The sequence below is a fragment of the Trachemys scripta genome, chromosome 13 (assembly GCF_013100865.1).
Source record: "Trachemys scripta elegans isolate TJP31775 chromosome 13, CAS_Tse_1.0, whole genome shotgun sequence".
Taxonomy (NCBI): Eukaryota; Metazoa; Chordata; order Testudines; family Emydidae; genus Trachemys; species Trachemys scripta.
Window position 1 is genome coordinate 2526771 of NC_048310.1, and position 26021 is coordinate 2552791.

At 45.5% G+C, this 26021-nt stretch overlaps 1 protein-coding gene across 1 annotated transcript in view; it reads right to left on the reverse strand.

The window, feature by feature from the left end:
* ZFHX3 (zinc finger homeobox 3) overlaps nt 1–26021 on the reverse strand; it is a 279590-nt gene that overhangs the window by 116474 nt on the left and 137095 nt on the right. The window contains exon 4 of the mRNA XM_034788358.1: nt 5085–5316. Within this exon, the coding sequence (XP_034644249.1) occupies nt 5085–5316 (232 nt within the window). The remainder of the gene's footprint in view (nt 1–5084; nt 5317–26021) is intronic.

A 26021-nucleotide genomic window follows, 5' to 3' on the forward strand; every position in this document is an offset into this window, starting at 1 on the left:
TCCAAGGGGTACATGAACTCACCCAAATATTAGCTTAGTTTTAAAACAGGCGACATAAAAAGCACTAGCCACGTCAGTACAAACTAAAATTTCATACAGACAATGGCTTGTTTATACTGCTCTATACACTGAGATGTAAGTACAATATTTATATTCCAACCCATTTATTGCATCGTTATAGGATAAAAATGAGAACACACCGTTTTTCAGTACTAGTGTGCTGTGTCACTTTTGTATTTTTAGGTCTGATTTTGTAAGCAAGCAGTTTTTAAGTGAGATGTAACTTGGGAGTACACAAGACAAATCAGACTCCTAAAAAAGGTAGAGTAGTCTGGAAAGGTTGAGAGCCACTGCCCTAGAGAGAGAGGAAGACAAATGATGCTTAGGGACAACTTATCCATTCCTTCCCTTGCCTACCGAGGCACTGAAGAAAATTCAAAATGGCCACTCTCACATTTCCTCCTCTGGGTCGAAATTCACAAACTTGGTTTTGAATTGAAAACAATAAGATTTTTGTTTTGCAGGAAATTTTAAAATTTTGTTCCATTTCAGAACAAAAAAGGATTTAGAAATTTCCTGTGAAACTGATGTGAGTATTTCAATTTGCTCCAGATACACAGCACCCTTGCTATCCCTCCTCCCTCCCTCTGTCCAAGGGCTCTGCTAACTTCTTCCACCGCGGCCACTCCTTTCACCGACTGCTCCACAGCACAGATCCGAGTTCAGTATAAGACCTGAGCACAGACTAGCCATGTGCAAACACAAAGGATGGCTGCAACGCCTGAATGCTATTAATAGGCGGAGGAACAACAGGGACACAGCTTTAGCTTGCACTGAAATGCACTGTAGTACACTCTTCATTATTATTTATTTGGTTCAGTGCTGCACAACACACGAAGATAACAGCCACCCCCTCCCCCCTGCTTAAGCACTTGCAGTCGGACAGGCAGGCAGAGACCACAGACCACCCTGGGAAATCTTAGCAGGAGGATTTTGTGTGGAGGCCTTTTGTTCAATTTATATAAACCAAGTATCAGGGGGTAGCTGTATTAGTCTGTATCCACAAAAACAACAAGGAGTCCGGTGTTGCATCTGAAGAAGTGGGGTTTTTTACCCATGAAGGCTTATGCCCAAATAAATCTGTTAGTCTTTAAGGTGCCACCAGACTCCTTGTTGTTTATATAAAGCCCTGGCTGTGATGATTTAGTTGGGAATTGGTCCTGCTTTGAGCAGGGGGTTGGACTAGATGACCTCCTGAGGTCCCTTCCAACCCTGATATTCTATGATAAGTAAGCTGGAGAAATGCAGGTTTGGCAGAACTAACATTAAGATACATAACTGGTTAAACAACCACAAACAAAGAGTAACTATTAATGGAATGATGTCAGATTAGAGGGAGGTCTCAAGTGGGGTTCCACTGGGATCTGTTCTGGGTCCCATGTTATTTAATATCTTTATTAATGACCTGGACGTAGGAAGAGAGAGCATACTGATCAAATGTGCAGATGACACAAAGCTGGGGGGAGGAGGGGGTTGCAAACACTTCAGAGGATGGAGCTAAAATTCAGAGGGATCTTCATAAATTGGAGAACTGGGCTACAGACAACAAAATGAAATTCAACAGAGACAAATGTAAGGTGCTACACTTAGGGAAGAAAAACCAAGTGTACAAATACAGAATGGGGGATAACTGGATTGGCAGCAGCACTGCTGAGAAGGATCTGGGAGTTGTGGTGTATCATGCGAGTCAACAGTGTGATGCTCTTGCAAAAAAAAAAAAAAAAAATTAGGTTGCATTAACAGAGGCATAGCATGCAAGTCCTGGGAGATGACAGTACTGCTCTAGGCAGCACTAGTTAGGTCTCAGTTGGAGTACTCTGTCCAATTTTGGTCACCAATGTATAGAAAGGATGTTGATAAACCAGAAAGGAGCCAGATGCAAGTGACAAAGTTAATCAAAGGGATGGAATGCAAGCCATATGAGTAAAGGCTGAGGGAACTGGGTATGTTTAGTTTGGAAAAGAGGAGATTAAGGGAGGGGGGACGGGACACGATAGCAGTCTTCAAATATTTGAAAGGCTGCCATAAAAAAGATGGAGAAAAGTTGTTCTCTCTGGCCACAGAGGGCAGGACAAGAGGCAATGGGTTCAAACTACAGCAGAGCAGATTTAGATTAAATCTCATGAAAAACTTCCTAACTGTAAGAACAGTAGGCCAGTGGAACAGGCTGCCTAAGGGTGGTGGAAGCGCCTTCACTGGAGGTTTTCAAAAGGAGGCTGGATAGCAATCTTTGTTGGATGGTTTAGACACAACAAATCCTGCATCTTGGCAGGGGGTTAGACTAGAATGACCCTTGCAGTCCCTCTAACCCTCTGGTTCTAGGATTCTAGGATTGTTGAATCTTTAACAAAGGGAGATTTTCCCCCAATGTCTGTAAGACTTTTAGTTAAATAAGTGTTGAAAAAAATACAAGTTTTAAACTCTCCAAAATTCCCTTTCCCTCTCAGCTAGTCAGGTTCCACTTCTTCAGTACCTGTGATGTAGTGTGATCAGACAGCAAATGTGAAAAATCAGGACGTGGGTTGGGGGTAATAGGAGCCTATATAAGAAAAAGACCCAAAAATCAGGACTGTCCCTATAAAATTGGGACATCTGGTCACCCTACTGTGATGTCATAATCCTAATGGTTCTCCATTAATTCATAAAGTCTTCCAGGAAAAACAGATAAGTCTTGAACTTCTAAAGTAAAAGTACAAGAAAAAGAAAATGTGTTGCTTTAAAAAAGGCTTTCAACCCTTCTTTACATAGCATAAAGGGCCCAAGTCATTCTTTTTCATTTCACCTTTAGCAAACTCACATGTGCTACAAAATACACAGAGTCGTACATTACACGTCCATACATTGTACTGGGAAACTGAAAGGTCTTCTCTGGTGGAGCACGAGATCGCCTCCAGCAATCTCCTCTCACCCACAAAAGGAAAGCCAAGGAGCTGCAGCCTCGGGGTTAGTGTGGCAGTCACAGTATATTTTCACTGCTGTTGTGAACTGTGAGGTGCTTGATTCCCTCCTCTCAGCCTCCACAGAACCCCTGAGCCTGCAGACTGGTTACTCGGGTTATAAAACCAGATTTAACCCTGAATGATTTGAGATCTTTTGTTTTGCTTATTCAGGTATTTTCAAGCATTTTAGTTCCTCTTTGATCAACATGTATATCAGCAACCACCAAACCCTTCATCCACCAACACATTTCTAAGATCTGCATTTTTTTTTCTATCCACACAATGTAAGCGTTCATCCAGATGTTTACCCTGTCTTGATGACTGCACCCTGAGATCAGTCCCTATGATAGGACTGGTCAGGGATCTTTCCACAAATACTTTAAAAAAACAAAACAAAAACAAACAAACAGAAAATGCTAATTAGTCAAAAACAAAAAACTTTCATCAGAAAGGTTTTTGAGGCCCAGGATGGAATTTTTGGTCAAAAGCAGAGAGAGAGAAACAGCCAGTCGTCCAGTGGCACAGGCACTCACTTGGGACATAGGAAACCCCTCAAGACCCTGCTCTGAATCAAGCAGAACAAGGACATGAACCTGTGTCTCCCATAATACAGGTGAGTGGCCTGACTATTGGCTATTCTGGGATGTTAAGGGCCCCACACACACAGTTTTGCAAGGTCTTGGTTTCATTCCAATACAGAACACAAAAATGTCCAAACCTCAACAAACTTTTGTGAAACAGAATTCCTGTTCTCTTGCCATCCCTAATTATGCACCCTGCTGAACCCCTCCTCCAGCTCCCTTCCAGTGTCTCTCACAAACATCACTGTGCCTTCTTCCACACTGCCCTTTACACATGGAACATTCCTTCAGAACCAGCCTGTAGGCCACTCTCCTCTCCTCCTCCAAACCCCCCCTCAAGAGCCACCTCTGCTGCAATACCCAGAGGAAATCAATCAGTGAATGAAGATGTGAGGGGCACATGGCATAGCTGACCCTTATTTATAATCAGCCATGAAAAATGCATCACAGATCGTGAAATCTGATCTCTCCCCGTAAAATCTGATCTTTTGTGTGCTTTTACCCTATACTATACAGATTTCACAGGGTACACCAGCATTTCTCAAATTGGGGGTCCGGACCCAAAAGGGATTTGCAGGAGGGTTGCAAGGTTATTTTGGGGGGTTGTGGTATTGCCACCCTTACTTCTGTGCTGCCTTCAGAGCTGGGTGGCCGGAGAGCGGTGGCTGTTGGCCGGGCACCCAGCTCTGAAGGCAGCGCTCCGCCAGCAGCAGCGCAGAAGTAAGGGTGGGAATACCATCCCATGCTGGCGGCGGCTCTGCCTTCAGAGCTGGTCTCCTGACCAGCAGCCACCGCTCTCCAGCTGCCCAGCTCTGAAGGCAGTGCCGTCGCCAGCAGCAGCGCAGAAGAAAGAGTAGCAGTACCACAACACCCCCTACAATAACCTTATGACCACCCCACAATTCCTTTTTGGGTCAGAATCCCAACAAATACAGCACACTGAAATTTCAGATTTAAAAAGCTGAAATCATGAAATTTGTGATTTTTACAATCCTATGACCGTGAAATTGACCAAAATGGACGGTAAATTTGGTAGGGCCCTATTTATAATTATCTGGAAAAAATGCAAATATCCACCTATGAAAGTTGACTGAATTTGATTTTATCCCTCATCCTCTTATGTCCCTAGTTATTTTAGGTCCCAAACTGAAAAGACTTATGCGTGTACTTAACTTCACACATGCAATTAGTCCTACTGAAGCCCATGGGACAACTCCCATATAGGAAATAAACATGTGTTCAAGTCTTCACAGGGTCGGGGCCCTACACTGTACGCTCTTTGAGGCAGGGATTACGTTTTCTGATGTGTTGGTACAGCACCCAGCACAATGGGCCTCTGATCCTGACTGGGGCTTGTAAGGCTACTATCACCTTGAAAGAGGGAGAAAGACCATGACAAGGAAATTCTGAAGCTGGCTGAGAAATTCTACGAACTCTTTAACTCTCCAAATCAAATATCAGAACATACACCAGTCAATAGCAATAGCTAAGAAATGCCACTCACCGGCATCAGCAGCTGGACACTTGCGGATGGTGAAGATCTGACCTAAGTCTTCCTCTTCCTCAGGGAGGCCCTTCTGAAGGCGCTGCAGTTTGCGCAGGCTCTCACTACGCTGATGTTTCATGGAGCGCACATGCTGGATAAGGTTCAGCTTGGCCTTGGTGGAATAGTTACAGAGGACACAGTGATAATAGCAGCTTTCGCCCTCAACCCCGCTCTCATGATGCTGAAGGTGCTGTGAAGAACAAAGCAGAGACACATGAGTGACAGAGTTAGAAAATGACTCATCCCCAGCCTATATGGGCTACTGTACTTCAAGCTGCAGAAAGGCTTCTTGGAAACTCAGTAGCAGAAACACACCTTGAACAAGAACAAGAGCAAGAATTTCCTCTGTGGAGAATACTATGAAGGTACCATGAATGGGGATTTCCTGGCACTGTTGTGCTGACTGACAGCAATGGTATTTAGAGAGAGGCTGGGCTGACTTTGGGCAGAGGAGCGAGACAAGTGGGCATATGACTGTTTGGTTTGTTTTTTTATTAATGGGCTGCCAGTGTGCTCAGCACTGTACAAAACACACATTCCCTGCCCCCGGAGACTGTAATCTAACAGTACAGACAAAACACTTCAGCTACAAACTGCACTGGAGGACTAAAAGGGCCATCAAGAACTCCAGAGTTTCTTTTTTAAAATGATTGGATCTGTTAACGGACCTCTCTCAAAGTTTATCTTTCATAGGCCTGGTGGAAAAGGGCATTTGAAGGGTGGATCTGAACCAAGAGAAAGGCTGCTTTTTGCACTGCAGTGAGATGATGTTTCTGTGGTCAGGGCAGCACAGGACAAGCTCTTGATACCTCAGCCACTGAATCCCACCGAAAACCATCTCTGCAGACCCTGCAATTGTAACTGATCGTAAGGGTCAACCTTCATTTTTGATCCAAAGTCCCACACAAGCCATCAATAACTCACTGCTTGTGGCTGTCCACTATTGCAAACAGAAGTCAGGGAGCTGAGCATCATACGTGTGAAAGAAGTGAGCCCACTATCACACACATCCTTGCAGATACTGAGTGCCTCCATCCCTCCTCTGCCGTGTCCCTCACTTGGCGGCCTGCCTACACAGGGGATTTGACGTGACCACACAACATCAGGCTGATGGGGGCCCCCATGTGCATCGGGCTTCAGTGCTCCTCTCCCACAGCTGATCACTGAAAGGCACTGAAGTCTTGCGGGAGGCTACAGATGTTAGGGATTGGGGCTGTCCCAAGAGAGGGAGAGGAGAAGATGAGGGAAAAAAGTAGTAAATGATGAAGAAAGTTGAAATCCATGTCTCCCTGCACCTGTGGATGTTAAAACAGAACTTCCCACTCTTTGCTTCCCTGGAAAGTCGTCAGGGAGATAAGCATGTGCTGGAACAGTATAGCGGCAGCAATGGAGATCAAGCCTTTTCACTGAAAGAAAATGACCAATCCAACATTAAAAACTGTTCACAACCTATGTGTGGAATTTGGCAAGAGTCTCTCTCAATAAAGCTGCTCCAGGGAGGAAATCAGAGAGGGAGCTCTGATCTTATGTCCAACAGACAGAATTACATCTGATAAATGCTCAACTAAAACTTAGAAGACTAAAACAGAAGCAGCCCTTGATTGCAATGAACAATCCAAGGGACCTTGGAAAGAGCCCATGAGAGCAGAGTTGGTGAGTATGTGCATCCCAGGGTTTTTTGTTTGTAAAGAGAAGGTTTAATGCCTACCACCCCAGATTCCATTCCCTTGGAAATGGACGAAAGACGTAGGATGACCTGGTAGAGCTGGATGTAGGTAGGGACAGACAATGGCCAGAGACTGAGTGCACTAGCAACAACCTCCTTTTCAAGTAATTCAGAGTAAGCTATAGAACAGCATCCCCCTCCCAAACCGAGATCTCATAGCCAAGCCAGCCAGTGCCAGTGGAGGACAGTTTTCCCCCCTTGATCAGCAAATGAAACCTGTCAGTTCTCAGACACGGAGTCTCCAGGACACTGGGGAAAGGGATAAATGTAATTTACCACATTGCTGTGAATCCCAAAGGCTGGAACAAAGAATTCTTAGAGAAAGACAGAGGCAAGAATTCACCCTCTCAGCTATGCAGAGGGCCGTAGCACAGCCGCACTTTGCTCTTTCAGTTTTGGGTAGAGTTGGTACTGTTCCCATATATTCTGCACTAGCATTCCCCATCCCCATGGCATTTTGTTCCTGCCCGCTGAGGTGAAGCAGGGACACAAGGTCAAAGGTCAAGGAAGAATTCCCAAGCCAAGCCATTTTTGGATTACCGCCCATACCTGCAATTCAGCAATCACCCAAGTCCTGCACCGCAAGCCGGAAAGTGTCCATTCTTACCACAAACACATGCTCCTCACCTTCTAGATCAGCCCAGGAAAGCCTTCTTCTCCATTTGTTCTACTTGGGGGAAATTTACATCAACCAATCTTGGGCTGCATTCTCAAGTTCTGTCACCAAAAAGCATTACCTATATGAGGAGAGGTTATCCTAGACTTCAGACAGCTGTCTCGTTGTACCTGCCAGCGATGGCTGGGGTACAGATGTCCTGCTAAAGACACACATTACCCAGCTCTTTATGTCTGGATCACAGGGATCTGCAGTAAGGTGCCAAAGAGATCAACAATCTTTCCAAGCCAAGGACATGCTTAAAACTGGATAGGAGCTAGAGCTGCTGCTTTTGACCAGAAGGGGTGGGTGAAGAGAACAAATTTATTCCTGATCCAGCTAATTAGAATAGTCTCATTTGGGATCATAATGTATTTAATTACATTCACTGTATTATCTGAAGAATCCACCAAGGCACCAATCCCTCTGGTGCCCTCAAAGAAACTTTCCCGAGCTCTCTCTCTCTCGTGGGCATTTTACTCTTCTTTCCTCTGCTCTTATCTCTACTGTCTTTGTGCATTAACTTAGCCTACGCTATAGCCAGAAAAAGAGCAATTGCTTCAGATATAAAAAACAAAAGAAGACGTAAGGGAGGAGTGATTTGACAGTGTCCTGCCCAGCTCAACCAGCCCAGTGCCTTGTCCTGCCCAGCTCAGATTTCTGCAACACACTCCTACCACCAGCCCCGGATTTCTTGCTCAATGGGGCTACAAGAAAAGTATTTGCTCCCTTGAGTGCAGAAGCCTCTTAACTCCTGGTGGCACAAATTTCAAATTCTAAGACCCTGAATGAACAGAGACAGATGTAGCAATTGCTAACCTGGACCATCTAGCCCAGTTTCCTGTCTCCGACTGAAACAAGTACCAGCTGCTTCGAAACGGTGCAAGAAACCCCAAGAGGGCAATTCCAGAATAACCTGACATTGGGGGATTTTCTTCCAAGCCTTTCATAAGGTATTTCCTGACTGGGAGTGTTGCTACCACTATGCAAGATTCCAGAGAAGTATTATAGACATGGTCTCTATGGGAGACAGAGGCACAATTTCAGTGCTTTGATTGACGGGGGAGGAGGCTTACATCCTGGGGAAAATATATTTAAAACAACTTAATAAATGTGGCTCATTTGTGGTGTTCCCCGTTCTAAGGATGTGGGTTGTAGTCAGAAACCCTGCCCTCTCAGGCCAGCATCACTTGCTGCTGCATCCTGTAGTGAAGTCAAAATCCTGTGTGACCTACATCAGTCTCCCATGGAAAACCAACAGAGGTCAGTACTGTGATTTTACTGCAGAATTACACTAGAGGAGAGAAGTGGGTGAAAGTCACACACCTGCAATTTTTAGCTGGGGCGTTACTGAAAATGCTGAAACACACAGATAGATAAGTACAGTTAATGGCCCATCGTGTAGTAAAGCTTTTCCCAGATGAGAATTTTCCCTTACACAAAGCACAAATTCAAAAGACTAAACAAGAACTTTCATTAGACGATAATTCATCTTGAAAAAAAATCAAAAGAATATATTGTTCCTAAAGAAAACTAACCAACTTCGTTCAGAGAACATCGATTTCAGGAAATCTGGAGGGGCTGTTCACCCCCGCCCTCCCACCCTGCCTTCCAACAATAGGAAACTTCTAACATCTGGTTCTTCACGCATGGAATGCAAAATATTGATTAGATTTAGTCAAAGCTCCACTTTAAAGTAGAAACAGACAGAAGTACATTCTGATAGAAACCATTAGGGTCACAAGTGAAGCTTCCCAGGGGAATACGGCCTGTTACTGTACACACACTAACCACAGCAACACATGCAGCTCACAACACCTACTCTTACACACAAAGATCAAAAACAACCCTTCAATGAGGAAACATCTAGTGTCTCAATGCAAAGCCATCTGCTGTCCCTGTGGAAGAGGGCAGCTGGGGAAGGATTACAATGCCAAAAGTGTGTTTCAGTGTGTAGCTGATTGTATTTCAACACTAGAACCGTTCTGAAGCCCTGGAGGAAATACCCCTGTACGTTACCATCTCTAGTACCTGGCCACAGAACAAGACCTACACATTACTAGCTCTTTAGCAGATGAAGAAAAGCTAATCAGAAAACTCAAGAGATTTGCCTTTGAGAAACTGGGTTCTCTATTTTATTCCCACAAATATACACTCTGATTCCGTCCTCTGTTTAAAAAAAAAAAATCCTGCTCAAGCAAGAGAGCAAGAAGTAGCAACAAATAGATGCAAGCAAGGCGGTTTTCCTTACACCAACGTTGTATCAGAAAGTTGGACTGTGGAGGAACCTACCCTGTTGTGTCATTTGGAGGATGGACGTCAGAATGACAAAGGAAGTCATCTGTCAAATGTTATATGTTAGATCAAAATATTACATTATAATAAAGATATTAGCATCAACCATTGTGTCTGCCTATTAGCTTTCAATAAGGTTAGAGTTTAAAAGAAACAACCACCAGACATTTAAAACCCAGGTCGTAGAGTTAAAACTACTTCCGCAGTAAACCAGACTCACACTCAGATAACTAGACAGCCCCCATTGTAACGCGGTAGTTTCTCAGACTGGTTCAGACAGTGTTGCATAATGTTATTTTTACAGTTCATCTGAAAGAAACCAATCTGCTCAGTTGCTCTCTAAGTGAAAGAAATCAGTTAAGAGCGTGATGGTAAAACTGACCCTCGGATTGATGGACCAACTTTCCAATTCTTGGTCACGAACATCTGTCCTGGAAGGTTGTGTCTGGGATTCTTTTCTGATAAGTACCAGCACAATAAACATTCACAGCCTATTACTCTGGACAATGTAATTTTTAAACAACTGAGAGAAGGAATGACACTATCCTCCATTTCCCCTTCCTTCCCTTCCCTTCCCCTTTTCTTCTCACCTCCATCCTTTCAATGTGGGGCCCCTCCGTCTTTCCCTTTAATCCTCTCCTAACAAACCCCACACCCTTTCTTTCTTTTGTATTTAAACTGCAACCTCTTCAGGGCAGAGGCTCTCTCTCTCTTACTCTGTACAGCGCCTAGGAGAGTGTGGCCCTGATCTCAACTGGGGCCTCTAGACACTACTGCAATACAAATAAATGCATCAAGACAGAAACTAGCTAAACTTATCCAGGCACGTATGTATACAACGCTTTTAAAAAAATAGCATTAATAATGTAGGACACCTTACCCACATAATTATCTTTAATTTGTTAATTAACACACAATTCTTGAACTGCTAACTTGAGCTTAGCAGGTCTGCTTTGAATTTGAAAGCGTTCTTTTGAATGTGTACAGTAAGTTTATTACTAATACTGTGCGGGAAGCCAATTCCTACTGTAGCATTAAGACACTATACTCCCACTTCCCAGTGACAGTGCAGTGGAACGAAATGCTCTCGTCTGCCTAAAATCTATGAGCCATCTTCAGTGTGTCCAAGTCAAAGGTTTGGTGCCTTTGTAAAGCGAAACTCTAGCCTGTTGTGGAAGTGCAACATTCACTCTGAATTGCCTGCTTTGTAATGCTTATTATTTTTTAGAAACACACAACAGACTGTGCCTGCAACCTTCACTTCACCTCTTCGGAACTTCTCCCTGTTTTTATTGTAGAAGATCCTCGGTCTGCTGGAGAGGAGGGCTGCTACGGCAGATCCCAGGGACCCCACAAGATTGGAGACCCAACCCTAACAAACCTTAAAGGGTCAATGGTGGGCATATTCTGCCCCTCAGTCTGCTGGCCATGAGATCTGCTAACCAGTTCCCACCCACCACCCTACGGAAGGGTCCTTGTGCCCACGGTCTCCTAAGTGCCACAAAAAGGCAGCCTCACTTCTCTAACCCATTACAAATACCAAGGATCAGGGCTCCTCACCTGCAGAGCCAGGAGGTACATAGTAATGTGGCTCCTCTCTTGTTGCCTTTCCAGGGGCCACAGAACTGGGGCTCTCCTTCTTGAGTCCCACAGAAAGAGAAAGGGAAGATGGATAGCTGGAGGCTTGGGAGGCAGCAGAATTGGAAAAACCTCCCTCCCTCTCTCCCTTAGTGCTGCTCAGATTCCATGGAGGGGACCCTGGGGAGAGAGAACTCCTACCCTCCTGCGCTCAGTCCAAGAGAGCTGGTTTGCTTTCAGTTCTTGTTTCATGCCTCCCGTCTCCTAGAGGTGACGGGGTAGGCAGTCTGCAGGAGCCCAGAGGGATCAGGTGGACTGGGGGAACCTGCTGCAAAGGGATCGTTTTAAACATGCCTGCTGTACTCTGTCAGGGTTATACTTTGTGATACTCCCCCAAAACCATGCCCCACTTAGGCTCAACATAAAAAACTAGAATGCTCCCTCTCCCGCCCCCATCCCTCCACTGTTGATTTTTCTTCAGTCACTCTATACTACAAATACTGGCCGTGGGTTCATGGCAGTATTACAAATCGATGGGACTCATTTCATATCAAGAATGATAGCTGACTGAACATTATCCAGTCCTTTCCCCAGTGTACGATCAGTGCCCAAAGAGGGGTCTTTAGTCTCTTCTTTTAGAACTTTGAGATACAAGTTTCCTCAAAGAGGTCTTGTGAAAGAAAGGAGTAATGTTAAAGAGCAGAGGCTTGCACCTCTCTTCTCATGCAGCCTTCCTTCCAGCACGGGAGTCGCTATAATTGATGCACTGGTAAATGTCAGTTAAAAAAGAGAGATGTTAAAAGAATTACCAAACATAGCTGCAAGAGGAAGGCGAGCAGGAGCCAAATGCAGGCACAAAATACCAGAGTCTGCCATGCCTCCGGGATACTCGTATCTGGACAGATACGTCCCATTTAGCACTCGCCTCTCCCCAAGATGGGACAAAAGAGAAAACCAAGTATCCAGACTACTTCAAAAGCCCTTGTACGTATACACATACTGGCCCACTCACAGCTGTGTGAGCGAGGTCTTGGTGGACAGCACATACTAGCCTCATTGCCTCCAACTCAGGACCAGCGGAGGTTCAGGAACAAACCTTGGAAACAGGATGGCACTGTTACTCTAATGACAAAGGGACAGTCTCTCCCTGGATTTGAATGTAGTAATACAGGGTCACACTGGGGCAGTGGAGGGTAGAATGTGGCCCTCTGAATTCAGTCTGCCCATTGCAGTGGTGCACAAACTTTTCCAGTCGCGTCCCCCTTACTAGTAAGAGAATCTGTCCACAGCCCCCTGCACTACCGCACAGCCAAGACTTCCTCAGCAGCGGAGCTTGGGCGGAAGGTGGAGGTGGGCTGGGGGCAGAGAGGGAATGAGGGCAGAGCTGATCTGCGGGCAGGGCTGGAAGCGTGGTATTCCCTCCCCACCCCCTGTGGCAGCTTGTCCTGGCCCTGCCACATGCTCCCCCGAATAATCCTCTGTAGCCCCCTAGGGGAGTGTGCCCCACAGTTTGGGGCCCACTGGATACCATAGATACAAATTCCTGACACTGGGGTTATGTGGAAACACTTCATATGCCCATAAGGACTCCATTTTTACCACCAGGCTGTAACTCTGTATGCAATGAGGAACTCCAGCGAAGCTAGAGGATGTTGATAAATTGGAGAGGGGTCAGAGAATAGCCACAGGAACGATTAAGGATTGGAAAACCTGCCTTCTAATGACGGACTCAAGGAGCTCAACCGTTTCAGCTTAAAAAGGAGAAGGTTAAGGGGTGACGATCACAGTTTATATATACCCTACACTGGGAACAAAAATTGATATTAGAGGGCTCTTCAATCGCACAGAAAGAGGTGGAACACAACCCAATGGCTGGAAGTCGAAGCTAGACAAATTCAAACTAGAAATAAACTGCACATTTTTAACAGCGAGATCAATTAACCAGTGGAACGATTTACCAAGGGTCATGGTGGATTCTCCATCACTGGCAATTTTAAAATCAAGACTGGACATTTTTCTAAGAGATCTGCTTGAGTTCAAAGAGGAATTAATTCAGGGGAGTTCTCTGGTCTGTGTTATACAGGAGGTCAGCCTAGATGATCACAGTGGTTCCTTCTGGCCTTATAATCTATAAATCTAGATAAGACGCCAAAATATCGATCCCGAGAGTCTGAGGCTAGGACCCATGTATGCAGAATATTGTGACTAAGGGAAGGGATCAGAGCCCGCAGAGCCATAGCTGCACTAGATAAATTATACAATCCTTGTACACAAGAATTTGGATCCTTAATGAAAGTCATGCGGAGCAGCTGTCTGATGCTGGACTGTTCCAAGTACTCCATAAAAATCAGAGCTGGCTCAATTCATCTTACTCTCCTTTCACACCTGCAGCCCCTGCTGGAATTTCCTGGAGCCATCTGAGAAGCCGGTGAAACTAACTACAGTGAGAACACATGCTGGCTGACTGCTGAAACGGGGTGGACCTGCTCACCACCAGCGCCTTGCTGGGCATGCCTCTCCGGATGTCTGCAGGAACAAGGAATAATTTATTTTCACTGCAGCAGGTTCAAAAGAAGAACTTTCACTGTCTCTAAACTCCTCGCATGTCCTTCAACCGTGTACGGCTCTCAAAGAAGTGATCTCCACACCCTCACCTTGAAAGCCCTCCATTTCCTTGCCTTTATACATGCCTCCAAGCAGGAACTCTCACCTTGCTCTGAACAGTTTGCACACACTGTATGAAGTCCAGATCTTCTGTCCCACACCTGTCTGCAGTTTGTGTTCCTTGGTCATTTTTGTAACCAGACATCATAGTCTTCACCCTAAAATTTTCTCCCCAAACTCAAGATTTCCTAGTACAGCCAATTCCAATCACTGAACAAGCCATGAGGTTCTTAAACAAATTTAGGTCTTTATTTGCCTTTTGAGCCGTTAAGGTTCATGTTGTCTATATTTTTCTACAGAACTCTAAGGGCTAGAAACATATTCCCCCCCACCCCATAAATAAATAAATAAATACAGCTGAGATTTTGATGTGATCACAGCCCCCGTAGCTGGGACATTAAGTAAAACATCAAATATCACAATGGGGAAGATGCTGTTGCCAAGGTTCTCTCTGCAGGTCCTCGCTTTCTTGTCCCCTAAAGGGGATGCTCCCATTCTTAAATCCTACTTGGCAATAACTGAACCCAACAGTATGACTCCTCAGTAATTACAGTGCACCTTCATGCACATGTCAAACACCTGACAGCAGCATCACTGAGAAGAGCCCTACGTCTCTGTGCAGGGTCTTAGGTCTTAGAATCTGCCATCATGTTACCTGTCTCCTTGAAGGTAATGCTGCATAGTAGATGTCAAGGCAAGAAAGGATCATTAAGATCATCTAGTCTGATGTCCTGTAAAAGACAGGCCAGAGGACTCCCCACAAACGATGCCTACAGCAAATCTTTTAGAAAAACATCTGATCATGATTTTAAAATTGCCAGTGATGGAGAATCTACCATAACACTCAGTAAATTGTTCCAATGGTTAATTACTCTCACTGGTAGAAATTTACACCTTGTTTCCAGTCTGAATTTGTCTAGCTTCAACTTCCAGCCCTTGGATCATGTTATACATTGTTCTGCTAGACTGAAACGCCCATTATTAAATATTTGTTCCCCGTGTAGATACTTTTAGACTCTACTCAAGTCACGCCTTAGCCTTCTCTTTGTTAAGATAAATAGACAGAGCTCTGAGTTTATCGCTGTAAGGCAGGTTTTCTAATCCTCTGATCATTCTCATGGCTCTTCTCAGAGCCCTCTCCAATTTATCAACATCCTTCTTGAATTATGGCTGCCAGAACTGGACATAGGATTCCAGCAGAGGTCATACCACTACCTCTCCTCTCCTACTTGAGATTCCTGTTTCTGCACCCAGGATCACATTAGCTCTTTTGGCCACAGAGTCACACCGGGAGCTCATGTTCAACTGATTACTCACCACGACCCCCAAATCTTTTTCAGTCCCTGTTTCCCAGGGTAGAGTCTCCCAGCTTGTTAGTATGGGCTACATTCTTTGTTTCTAGATGTATATATATTTACATTTAGCTACATACTATTTCTTCGTGCCTGGTTTACCATGCAATTGAAATAGCTCTGAATCAGTAATCTGTCCTCTTCATTATTTACCACTCCCCCAATTTGTGTGTCATCTGCAAAATTTATCAGTGATGATTTGATGTTTTCTTTCAGGTCATTGATAAAAATGTTAAATAGCGTAGGGCCAAGAATAGATCCCTGCGGGACTCCACTGGAAACAGACCCATTTGATGACAAATTTTCCGTTTACAGTTACATTTTGAGACCTAACAGGTAGCCAGTTTTTAATCCATTTAATGTGTGCCATGGTAATTTTCTATCATTTTAGTTCTTTAATCAAAATGTTGTGCAGTACCAAGTCAAATACCTTCAGAAATCTCAGCATATTATGTCAATGTTATTACTTTTATCAACCAAATTTGTAATCTCAAAGAGATATCAAGTTAGTCTGACAGGATCTATTTTCCATAAACCCATGTTTATTTGCATTAATTATTTTACCCTCCTTTAGTTATTTATTAATCGAGTTCTGGATCAGCCTGTTGGAAAAAGCAAGCCATCTTACCCAGAAAGGATAAGACCCATCACAGTCTTTTCACACTTTGGAGAAAAGCTTTTCATTCTGCCTCATTATTGGCTTATCAATAACCCCCTTGAACCTTCAATCTCCCCTGTGTACTCCACATATGCCAGTAGAGGGAAGCAAGGGAGGGGAGATGTCCCCATTGGGGTTCAGAGTAAGATGAAAGGTGTCTGGCCCAGACATGCTCTCTCTGGTGGCCATGAGGCTGTTGCTTGTGGTGAAGAGGGAAGGACAATACCTTTGGCTACTCTGAAGTGCTTTTGAGTTTCCCCCATAAACAACCCAGACAAACACCTAGTAGACTGGGTTTTGCTCCCCCACCCCTTTAAGTCTCATTAAAAGCCAATATTGTTCAGCCTAAAGATGGAGAGCTCAACATGGATTTTACTGAACGTTAAATCAACCAGCAAGCGTAGCCAGCAAACTCTGTGGCACTTTAACTTTAAATAATGCAATAATTATTGAATTTCCTTTTTATAACTGAAGTGCTGGAATGTAAACAATGGGGCTGTAATTGCAGGAAGGGGGGATCAATAGAGGCAATCGTTTTCAGCCATGTTAATTGTAAATACAATTGCTCCAAGATGTCAGCCTTGTTCTTCTCACTCCCAGAATCATCCTAACGGATGACAGAGTCCAACTTTCCCATTACAGCTGTTCGTTCCTTTAAGAGGTTCTCAATCAGGTCTGATCAATCTGTCAAGATAATGCATGGAGTAAGTAAGACTCTTCCAAACACAAGCTCCCAATCAATAGCCCGGAACAGCTTAATGAGGAGGGGCTAAAGCCCAGAGGGAGGCAACAGCACCAGTTTTCGCCGTCTTTGGCAGGCTGGCTTCTTCACATGGCCTTCCTAAACCGATCAGATCTTAACAAGGACATTGTTTATGCAGGCTTCAGTGAGCAGCAAGCCCCCCACACTCTCCAGGGACAGACGGACACACAACAGCATAGATTAACAGAAAACAAGATGGGGCCAAATTAGGTTTAACTTGGACTTTTTCCTCTCCTTAGCTTAATTGCGCAGTTGGCCTGAGAACATGAATTAATCATTCATCACAGAAGAGTCAGGTAGGTGAAAGACTCTGCATGCTCATTACATGCATACAAGTATCACCAGGATCCCTCCCACTTTCTTTAGCAAGTCCCTGGAAAGCCTCTTTGCTCAGTTTTATCCACCAGCCACTTCCTCCTCTGAAAGTCATGGATCAAGAGGAAGAAAACACTGCTGTCCTGGGGCCAAGAGTCAAACAAACAACGGGAAGAGACATGAACGGAGTAAAACCAGGTGGCTGAAGGTGCCAGTTTCCATCTGGCAAATTATTGTTTGTCTTGTGGTAGCAGCTTCGGTCCCTACTCTCAGACCAGGACCCCTTGGGCTAGGCACTGTATAAATACATGACAAAAAGACAGTTGTAGTGATGGAGCTCAGCTCACTTGGCATCCTGCTTGCAATCATGGTCTTCTCCTTTCCCACACTATTCCATTACGAGACTGGCAGCCATACCGGAGCAATTCCTTCCTAAAAACACAATTTTAAGAGCTTTCCAATCCCCTCAAGACTGAACAGCCTCCACAGAATGTTTCTAACAAGCACATGCTCCAATACCGAGGCAGATGAATGTAGTGGCATGCTACTGTCATTAGCAAACTCAATAACAAGCGAACAGTCACAGTTGATGGTACGTCTCCTAGGGTCCCACGTATGTGGATCAAAACTGTTCTGGCGAGTGTTGCTCTCAAACCTCAAGACTTACTTCTTTTGGTCAACATCTTTCGCTTTTAAAAATCCCAAGACAAACTAACAAAATGTGCACGTTTCAGGACGTTCCACCCCGGCAGTCGTCCTCCTCTCAATCCTCTCCCCTGTTAACTGTCATCCCTTATTCGTGTGTGTGAACGACCACTGCAGAGATGAACAGGAATGGAAGTGGAATGACTTGAGCACTCAGTGTCTCCCTTTATTCAGTATCACCAGCCCCAAGCCTTCAAAAATATCAGAGTCAAACCCCAAAAATCATTATTGGCTTAAAATTCATTTAACTGCTGAAAACGGGACACATTTGGTTTGTTGTCTTTTCATTTGCCTTCTGGGGGCACTCTGATGGGATTTTCAAGCTTCTCTCTGCAACCAGGAGGGCTAAGAATTTGCTTATTTTTTAAACGAAAGCGGAATTCTAGTGTAATTACCTGATTCCAGGAGTTGGAGCTTCAAAAAGAACAAATATCACAAGACTCATGATAAAGTCACAAGAGTTGGCACTACACTTTCTTGCTCTAGACTTCTCCTGCTACCTCACGATCCAACCTCCCCTGCCCTGCCGCTACTGCAGAAGTCTCTGATCACCTATTTAACTTTGTCCATCAAGACTTCTTTGCGGTTTAGCAGGACAGGTGAGACAGCCTTGCTGTTTGCAGGCAACCTTAATCCCGATCAATTTACATTACGAGGAAAAATGCTGATCATAAATGTAAACTGCAGCAAGAACGAAGAAGAGCCTGTGTACAAATCAAAGCTTAAGAGGGAAGCTTGAATCACCAGATCCCAAAGATCAAAATACTGTTGGAAAACTGGCACAGGTGATGCATGTTTTACATAAACGACATCAGCAGGTAAATTTTCAAAGCAGTCAACAGAGTTTCACTATGCAAATGATAGACATGACTAAAAGCCTCACAGGAAAGCTTTCCTGCACTGACATCTGCAGTACTTACAGTAGCTTTCACTATTGCAAATACTGCGATGTTTGCAGTTGGTTTAGTCTCAGCCAAAAAGTCAATTTTTTGGAAAGTTTGAGACTAAGCTAAATTAGGGAGGTTTTGCTTGCCACTAACAGATACAGCTTTACAAATGTCATGCTTTCCAGGGGGTTAGTCCTCAATGAGGAACAGTCACTGTAGACATCAGACGAAAACGTTGAACATGATTTTTAAAAGCTACTCCTTGGCAAGTGCAACAGCAAGTGTATGTTTTAAGATGTACAGCACCAAGATGAAGCTATGCAAACTCCATATCTGTGCAACTCCACAGTACCAACCCCGGGGGCTAATACTTGTCCTTCCTCCATGCATTTCTTCTCTCAACCATTTTAGGAGGAGCAAGAGACCAGCAATCCAAAAAGCTTAATCTCACTGTGGCCGGAGAGGAGCAGGAAGAAGCAAGCCTGGGGTTGGGGAGGAGATGATGGCCAGAGACAGGCCCTGGCCCAAAGATCCTGCTTCCTATACAGTATGAACAGGCACATTTTGATTGTTTAGCTACAACCACCAGGTGAACTGTAAGAGTATCAATGGCTGATATGAGGGAGGAAGATGTATATGAAGTCTGGGGGTTGGAAAAACAAGGGGTTTCAGGTGGAGGAAAGCAGGGTTGTTTGTTAGCTTTTCATACAGGAAGAGCAAAACCTGCTTTCTGTTTAGCGGATGCATTATTCCCTCTGACAGCCAGCTAGGGTAGCCAGGTGTCCAGCTTTTGACTAGGAAGTCCAGTCAAAAAGGGGACCTGACTGTGTCCAGTCACCCAAAGTCCGGTCACTGCGGGCAGGGCAGGCGGGGAGGCGTCAAGTCATCAGCTGGGGCCACCTCTTCCCTGTATTGGGTGGCAGCAGCTCCCAGCCCCGGCTCCGCAGGTGAGTCCCACCAGACCCATGCGGGGGTGGGGGGCGGGGGAAGAGGGGAAAAGCAGTGAGCGATGGGGCGGGGGGGGGGGAGAGCCTCAGGGGGAAGGGGCAGGGCAGGAGCAGGACCACCTTCAAGGAGAAGGGGAAGTTCCAGCACTCCTACTGGAGTGTCTGGTTTTTAAATATTACAAAGCTGGCAACCCTACCACCATCTTGAATTGATTCCCAGTCCTGCCCTCCAGACACACATGCCAGGAGACTTCACGTCCAAAAGTGCAATTCACAAAATTAGCCAGACAGGCAACACTAGGTGGGTTTAGGCTCAGCAATCTGAAATCTTGGCTCTGAATTTCCAGGATTGCAACTATTTTTAAAAAAATAATTAACATTCTAAGAATGTTTAATTAAATAATATAACTACTACTATCTTAACATTTTGGGTCAGGACATTTCCTTTGTTTTTAGAAAGAATGTGAAAACTAAGACTGCTATACTTCAACTTCACAAATGCCTTGAACTTGCAGGTGAGCCCAGCTTATAAACTCCAGAGAAGGGAAATGGAGGCATGCGTTCTGGCTCTGAAAGGTTAATTGGTTCAGTGGGGTGAACAGTAGACAGATAAAAGACGTGCTCTGTCATGGAAAGGGTTACATCTGCAGGAAAAATTAATGGAAGAAGCAGGAGATGAGATGCTGACTTATTTCCTGTCCACATCCAGGGCCAGGTGTTGGCTACCTCTGGACATGAAGCCCACTATTACAGGGGTTCTCGAACTGTGGGTCAGGACCCCAAAGTGGGTTGTGATCCTACTATAATGTGGTCACCAGGGCTGATGTTAGATTTGATGAGGCCCAGGCTGAAGTCTGAGAGCTTCAGCTCTGGGCAGGTGGGCCAACTTACATGCCCTCTGCCCAGGGCAGAAGCCCTTGAGCTTCAGCTTTGGCCCTCCAGCCCCAGGTGGTGGGGCTTGGGCGGGCCCCCCTCCTGGGGTCATGCAGTAATTTTTGTTGTCAGAAGGGGGGTCACAGTGCGATGAAGTTTGAGAACTTTTGAGAAGTTTGGGGGAAGGGATATCTCAGTGGTTTGAGCATTGGCCTGCTAAACCCAGGGTTGTGAGTTCAATCCTTGAGGGGGCCATTTAGGGATCTGGGGCAAAATCAGTACTTGGTCCTGCTAGTGAAGGCAGGGGACTGGATTCAACTCAATAATTTTTCAAGGTTCCTTCCAGCTAGCTCTATGAGATAGGTATATCTCTATATAACCGCTGCACTATTGCAATGGCTTTTTCACGGCCATATCACATTGCAAACTCATCTCTGATTCACAGCCCACTGTCACCCCTAGTTCTCTTTCTGTATCACTGCTTCCAATTTCTCCCTTGCCCAGAGTAGCCTCATTACAGAGTATTTTCTCCAAGATGTAGTAGCTGCATTTTTCTATGTTGAATCTCATTTGGTAATTTCCTGCCTACATTCCCAGTATCTCTAGGTTCCTCGGAATTATTTCTCTGTCCTTATCAAGTTAGTATCATCAATGAACTACATCTGGATGCTGTTTACTCCTTCTTTCAGCTCATTAAGAAAGATGTTAATGAACACTGGCCTTACCACGCAGCTTTGTACCCCAGATGCCATTCAAACTCATGTCACTGCTGTTCGTCACTACTGTTCAGTTTACTGTTAGCCCCCATAACTCTGTTCTATCCAAGCCAATTTGAATGTTTCAGGTCATGATTTTGAGATATCAAATGTTTTAATAAAATCCAAATATCAGATTTGTGTTTTCCTTGTCTGCTAATGTTTAATCCGAGTTACTCTATGGTTACTACTATGGAAAAATCCCAGAGCAACTGAATAAAGTGTATATTAGTCCTACTCCCTGACCAAGTCCCAGCTCAGATGGTTACATTCTATTCATCTTCCTCTCCTCAACTGTCAAAGTTATTAAAAAGTTGCTTAGTTCTACACTAGACACTACTGCATTTCAGTGGCAGGAGAAGCAAACCCTAAACTAAAGATCCCTTACCTTTGCCACCTTACAGGGTTATGAGGCTTAGCTAATGTTTCTGAAGTACTTTGTGATCCCCACTTTAAAGGGACTATGGATGTTCAAATACAGATTAATGAAATGGAGGTTGATGCTACTGAGTAAATCCAGCAGGCCAGCTCTAAGGGAATGTCTACACTTGCAGAGTTTTTGCGACCTAAGTTTCACCGGTGATAGGGAAGCGCTGGTTTGTGTACTCACTTCCTCAGGCATCAGAGAGTGTTTACATTAGCAGCACCTCCATCCCGGCTGAGAGCAGTGCTCTAGGGAAGCTATCCCACAGTGCAGCTCGCTCCAGTTTGAGGATAGGTCTTGTGAGAAGGGGGAGAGGTGAGATCCTGGGTCCCTGCACAGCCTCCCCTCCCCAAACACTGATCAGCTCCGGTAGCTCTGCATTGCTCCAAGCAGGGGAGTGTTTGCTCCCTGGAGCAGCCATTGTCACCTGGCCAGATGAGAAGTGAGCACTTGCCAAGAAAACTGGAAGGGGAGTTTCAAAGTTCCCAGGGCTTTACAGGGGAGCGGGGGGTGACTCTTTACCTGGCGCCAGAGCAGCAGAGCTGCTGGCTAGAGTGGTCACCTAGGCACGGTGGGATATCCTCAGGAGGCTAAAAGCTCTGTAAACAGGAAGAACGTGTCTTCACTTGCACATCACCGCAAAAGCATCACTGGTAAGAGCTGTACGCCTCTCGTGGAGGTGGTTTTCTTTTTGTGGTGAAACTTCTGAGTTTCACCGCAAAAAGTCATTAGCAAGTCTAGACACTCCCATGGTTTTTGCGCAAAAAAGGGACCTTTTCTGCTTTAAATGGCAAGCGTAGACATGCCCTAAGTCAGAGGTCTCAAACTCAGATGACCCCGAAGGCCGCATGAGGACTAGTGCATAGCTCAGTGGTTTGAGCATTGGCCTGCTAAACCCAGGGTTGTGAGTTTAGTCCTTGAGGGGGCCACTCTAGGGATCTGGGGCAAAATCAGTACTTGGTCCTGCTAGTGAAGGCAGGGGGCTGGACTCGATGACCTTTCAAGGTCCCTTCCAGTTCTAGGAGATGGGATATCTCCATCGGCCCGAGGGCCGCATCACTGACACCCCCCCACACACTGCCTCTGGCCCCGCCCCCACTCCACCCCTTCCAATTAGGCCCCACCCCTGCCCCACCTCTTCCCTGAAGTCCCCACCTCAACGCTGTCCCCAGGGAGTGCAGAAAGGGTGCAGGGTGCAGCGGGGACGGAGAGCAGGGAGTTGAAGTGCAGGAGGTGTGCAGGGTGCTCAGGGCAGGGAGTTGGTGTGTGGGATGCAGCAGGGGGCTCAGGGCAGAGAGTTGGGGGTGCAGGAGGGGTTCAGGGTGTGAGCTCCAGCCTGGTGCCGCTTACCTAGAGCAGCTCCAGGGTGGCAGCAGCGCTCCCTGGGGCCAGGGCAGGCTGCCTACCTGCCTTGGCCCCGGCTCCGCACTGCTCCGTTCCAGGAAGCAGCTGGAACCGTGTCCCTGCAGCCCCTGGGGGAAGGGGAGGGGCTCAGGGTTCCCTGCTTGGGCTGCTCTTGCTGTTCCTCCAGGTACCTCCCACGAAGCTCCCATTGGCCACGGTTCCCTGTTCCCAGCCAATGGGAGCTGTGAGGGGCAGTGCCTGGAAGCAGGCAATGCCGGGGCCCTCTGCCTCCTTCCCCCCAGCCCGAAGGGGCGTGCTGCCGGCTGCTTCAGAGAGCAGCATGAGGCTCGCAGCGTCAGGAGGCAATCCCACAGGCAGTAGAGGGGCAGGGAGCGGCGGGTGGGGGAGGCACGGGGAGCTTGGCAGGCCACACACAAGAGCCGCGTGTTTGAGACCCCTGCCCTAAGTGGTTGCAACAGTAGTGAGGGGAGGGAGGAGAAGATCTGGTTTATTTATTTATTTTCCATTTTACCACTGAAATGTGTATGCGTCTTTGCACTTGCAATGCAAATCCTCAATAGCTTCCTTTGAGAAGCATGTATCTTTTGTTCAGAAGATCTTTAAGAGACTGCTATGGAGTTTTTAGAATAGTACTGTCCTACCTGCTTTTGGGTTGGATTGATCCATGCAGGCAGAAAGGTATAAAGCAAGCTTGTTTTGGAAGAGCACAAGAGGAGCAAGGGGTGGACAATGCAGTTCCAGCAGAGGGGACAAGTGAACAAACTTCCCTCACTAGTCTGCAGAGTGCGACACTTAATGCAGTCGTTAGAAACACACCTAGAATGCTTCAAGAGATTAATTTTTGTGCTGAAGGATGTGATCTGTGTCCATGAGACCTAACTCTCTAAGGGCCTCTCGGTTTACAATATCATCACCCACCAAAAACTTGACACAAACATTTCATAGAATAGAATCATAGAATATCAGAGTTGGAAGGGACCTCAAGAGGTCATCTAGTCCAACCCCCTGCTCAAAGCAGGACCAATTCCCAGCTAAATCATCCCATTTGGAAATGACATGCAGTGCAGACAATGGGTATAGCAGTGGCATTCTTCCAAAGCAGAATGTCTGAACTGTCAGAATGCATTAGACCAGAGGGCCACCTAATCTAGTATCCTGCATCCGAAAGTGGCCATCATCAGTTGCTTCAGAAGAAGGTGCAAGAAACCTTGCTGTTGACACTTACAGAATAACCTGCTCCCAAGGAAAGTTTCTGCCTAACTTCCAGTAGTTAGAAGTTAGCTTATACCCTGAAGATCAAGGATTTATATCCCTTCCACCATTTTCCTAAAATATTCACTAGGACAAGTCTGGCTCTTATTATTCATAAAAATGTCTGATCTTTTTTGAATCCTGTAATCACCGAGAGCATGAGTTTATTTTGTGGCAGTGAGTTGCACACTCTTAGTGTGTGTTGTAAAGAAGTATTTCCGCATCAATTTTAAATTTGCAACCTCTCAATCGAATTGAACGTCCCTTTGTCCCTGTATTATGAGAGGACAAAGGGATATGCCCCCTTTCAATACCATTTATATTTTGTATGTTTTTATCATACCTCTTCTTAGACATCTTCTCTACCTGGTCAATGGAGAAAATGGGCAGGTGCAAAAAAACACAACAGAATCAGAGGAAAAGAAAACAGAGGGTTCCTGACATTGTAGGCTGGATTCTGAGTTTTAAAAGATGGGGATCCCTGTAATCTCTTCATACGAGACATTTTCCAGGCCCTTAGTTATTCTTGTTTCCCAATCTGTGAACGCCCTCAGGTGACCTGAAATTAGAACTGGAAATCAGCAAAACAGCCCCCAGTGAGCAAACAGGCCCGCTTGACTTAGTGTACCCATGTGAGAAGGAATGCTCAACTGGAGCTGCTCTTAACAGTGGTGCTGTATGTTGAAAGGTGACAAGAGTGGCATGCAAGTCTACACTGCCCTGACTCTGAGAAGGAGCTGCTCTCACAGCTCCAAGCCAAGAGGGGTGGGTAAAGGGCAAGCAGCAAATGGACAAGTCCAGCTGCAGCACCAAAGCAAGCAGGCCAGACCAGGGAAGTGTAGTAACAGGCTGGGCTCCTATCCAGGGTAACTCAGGTGAAAAACGACACAGATAGCATGGGGCTCCTGAAACCGTATGCTGCATTCAGAAATAATAGAGATCCCAGCCCCGTGAGAACGATCTAGGCAGTGACAGAAAGGAAGCCTGGCTAGAACCTGAAGTGGATTCACTGACCCCGAAGTGTAGCTACAAGGTAATTTTTGTTTGTTGCTTGATCAGAGGAAGAGGATAAAGCAGAGCAGAAAGAAAAACCCAACCTGTCTCTCCTACTGAGGGGCTAGTGCCCAATGCATTCACTAGCAGAGAGTTTCCTGAAGGCTCTGGTTGAAAGCATTGCAGTAGGTTTTATGCACGCATATGAAAGAAATGATCTTCCGCAGAAACTCAACTATTCCGTATGATGAGACACTGCTTTGTGATCGTGTTACTGGCTGAGTAGTTGCAGGAGATTTCTGCAGGCTAGGACATGCGGACAACGCGGGGCCAGTGTAATAATGCTTCAGAAATTACACAGGAAACTGGAGCCAGCCAGACCCAACTAGGTTATGCTCATTTTATTCAAGGAAATGCTTTGGACATAGATTAGACTTCCTTTGCTCACTATTTGTTTCAGCTATCTCAAATCAAATGAAAGCTACAAGTGTTGTGAGTGTGACAGATACGGCAATCTCCTGCAATATCTTTAGGAGATTTACTGTACTAAAACAACAAGGAGGCTGGTGGCACCTTAAAGACTAAGGGATTTATTTGGGCATAAGCTTTCGTGAGTAAAAACCTCACTTCTTCGGATGCATCTGAAGAAGTGAGGTTTTTACTCACGAAAGCTTATGCCCAAATAAATC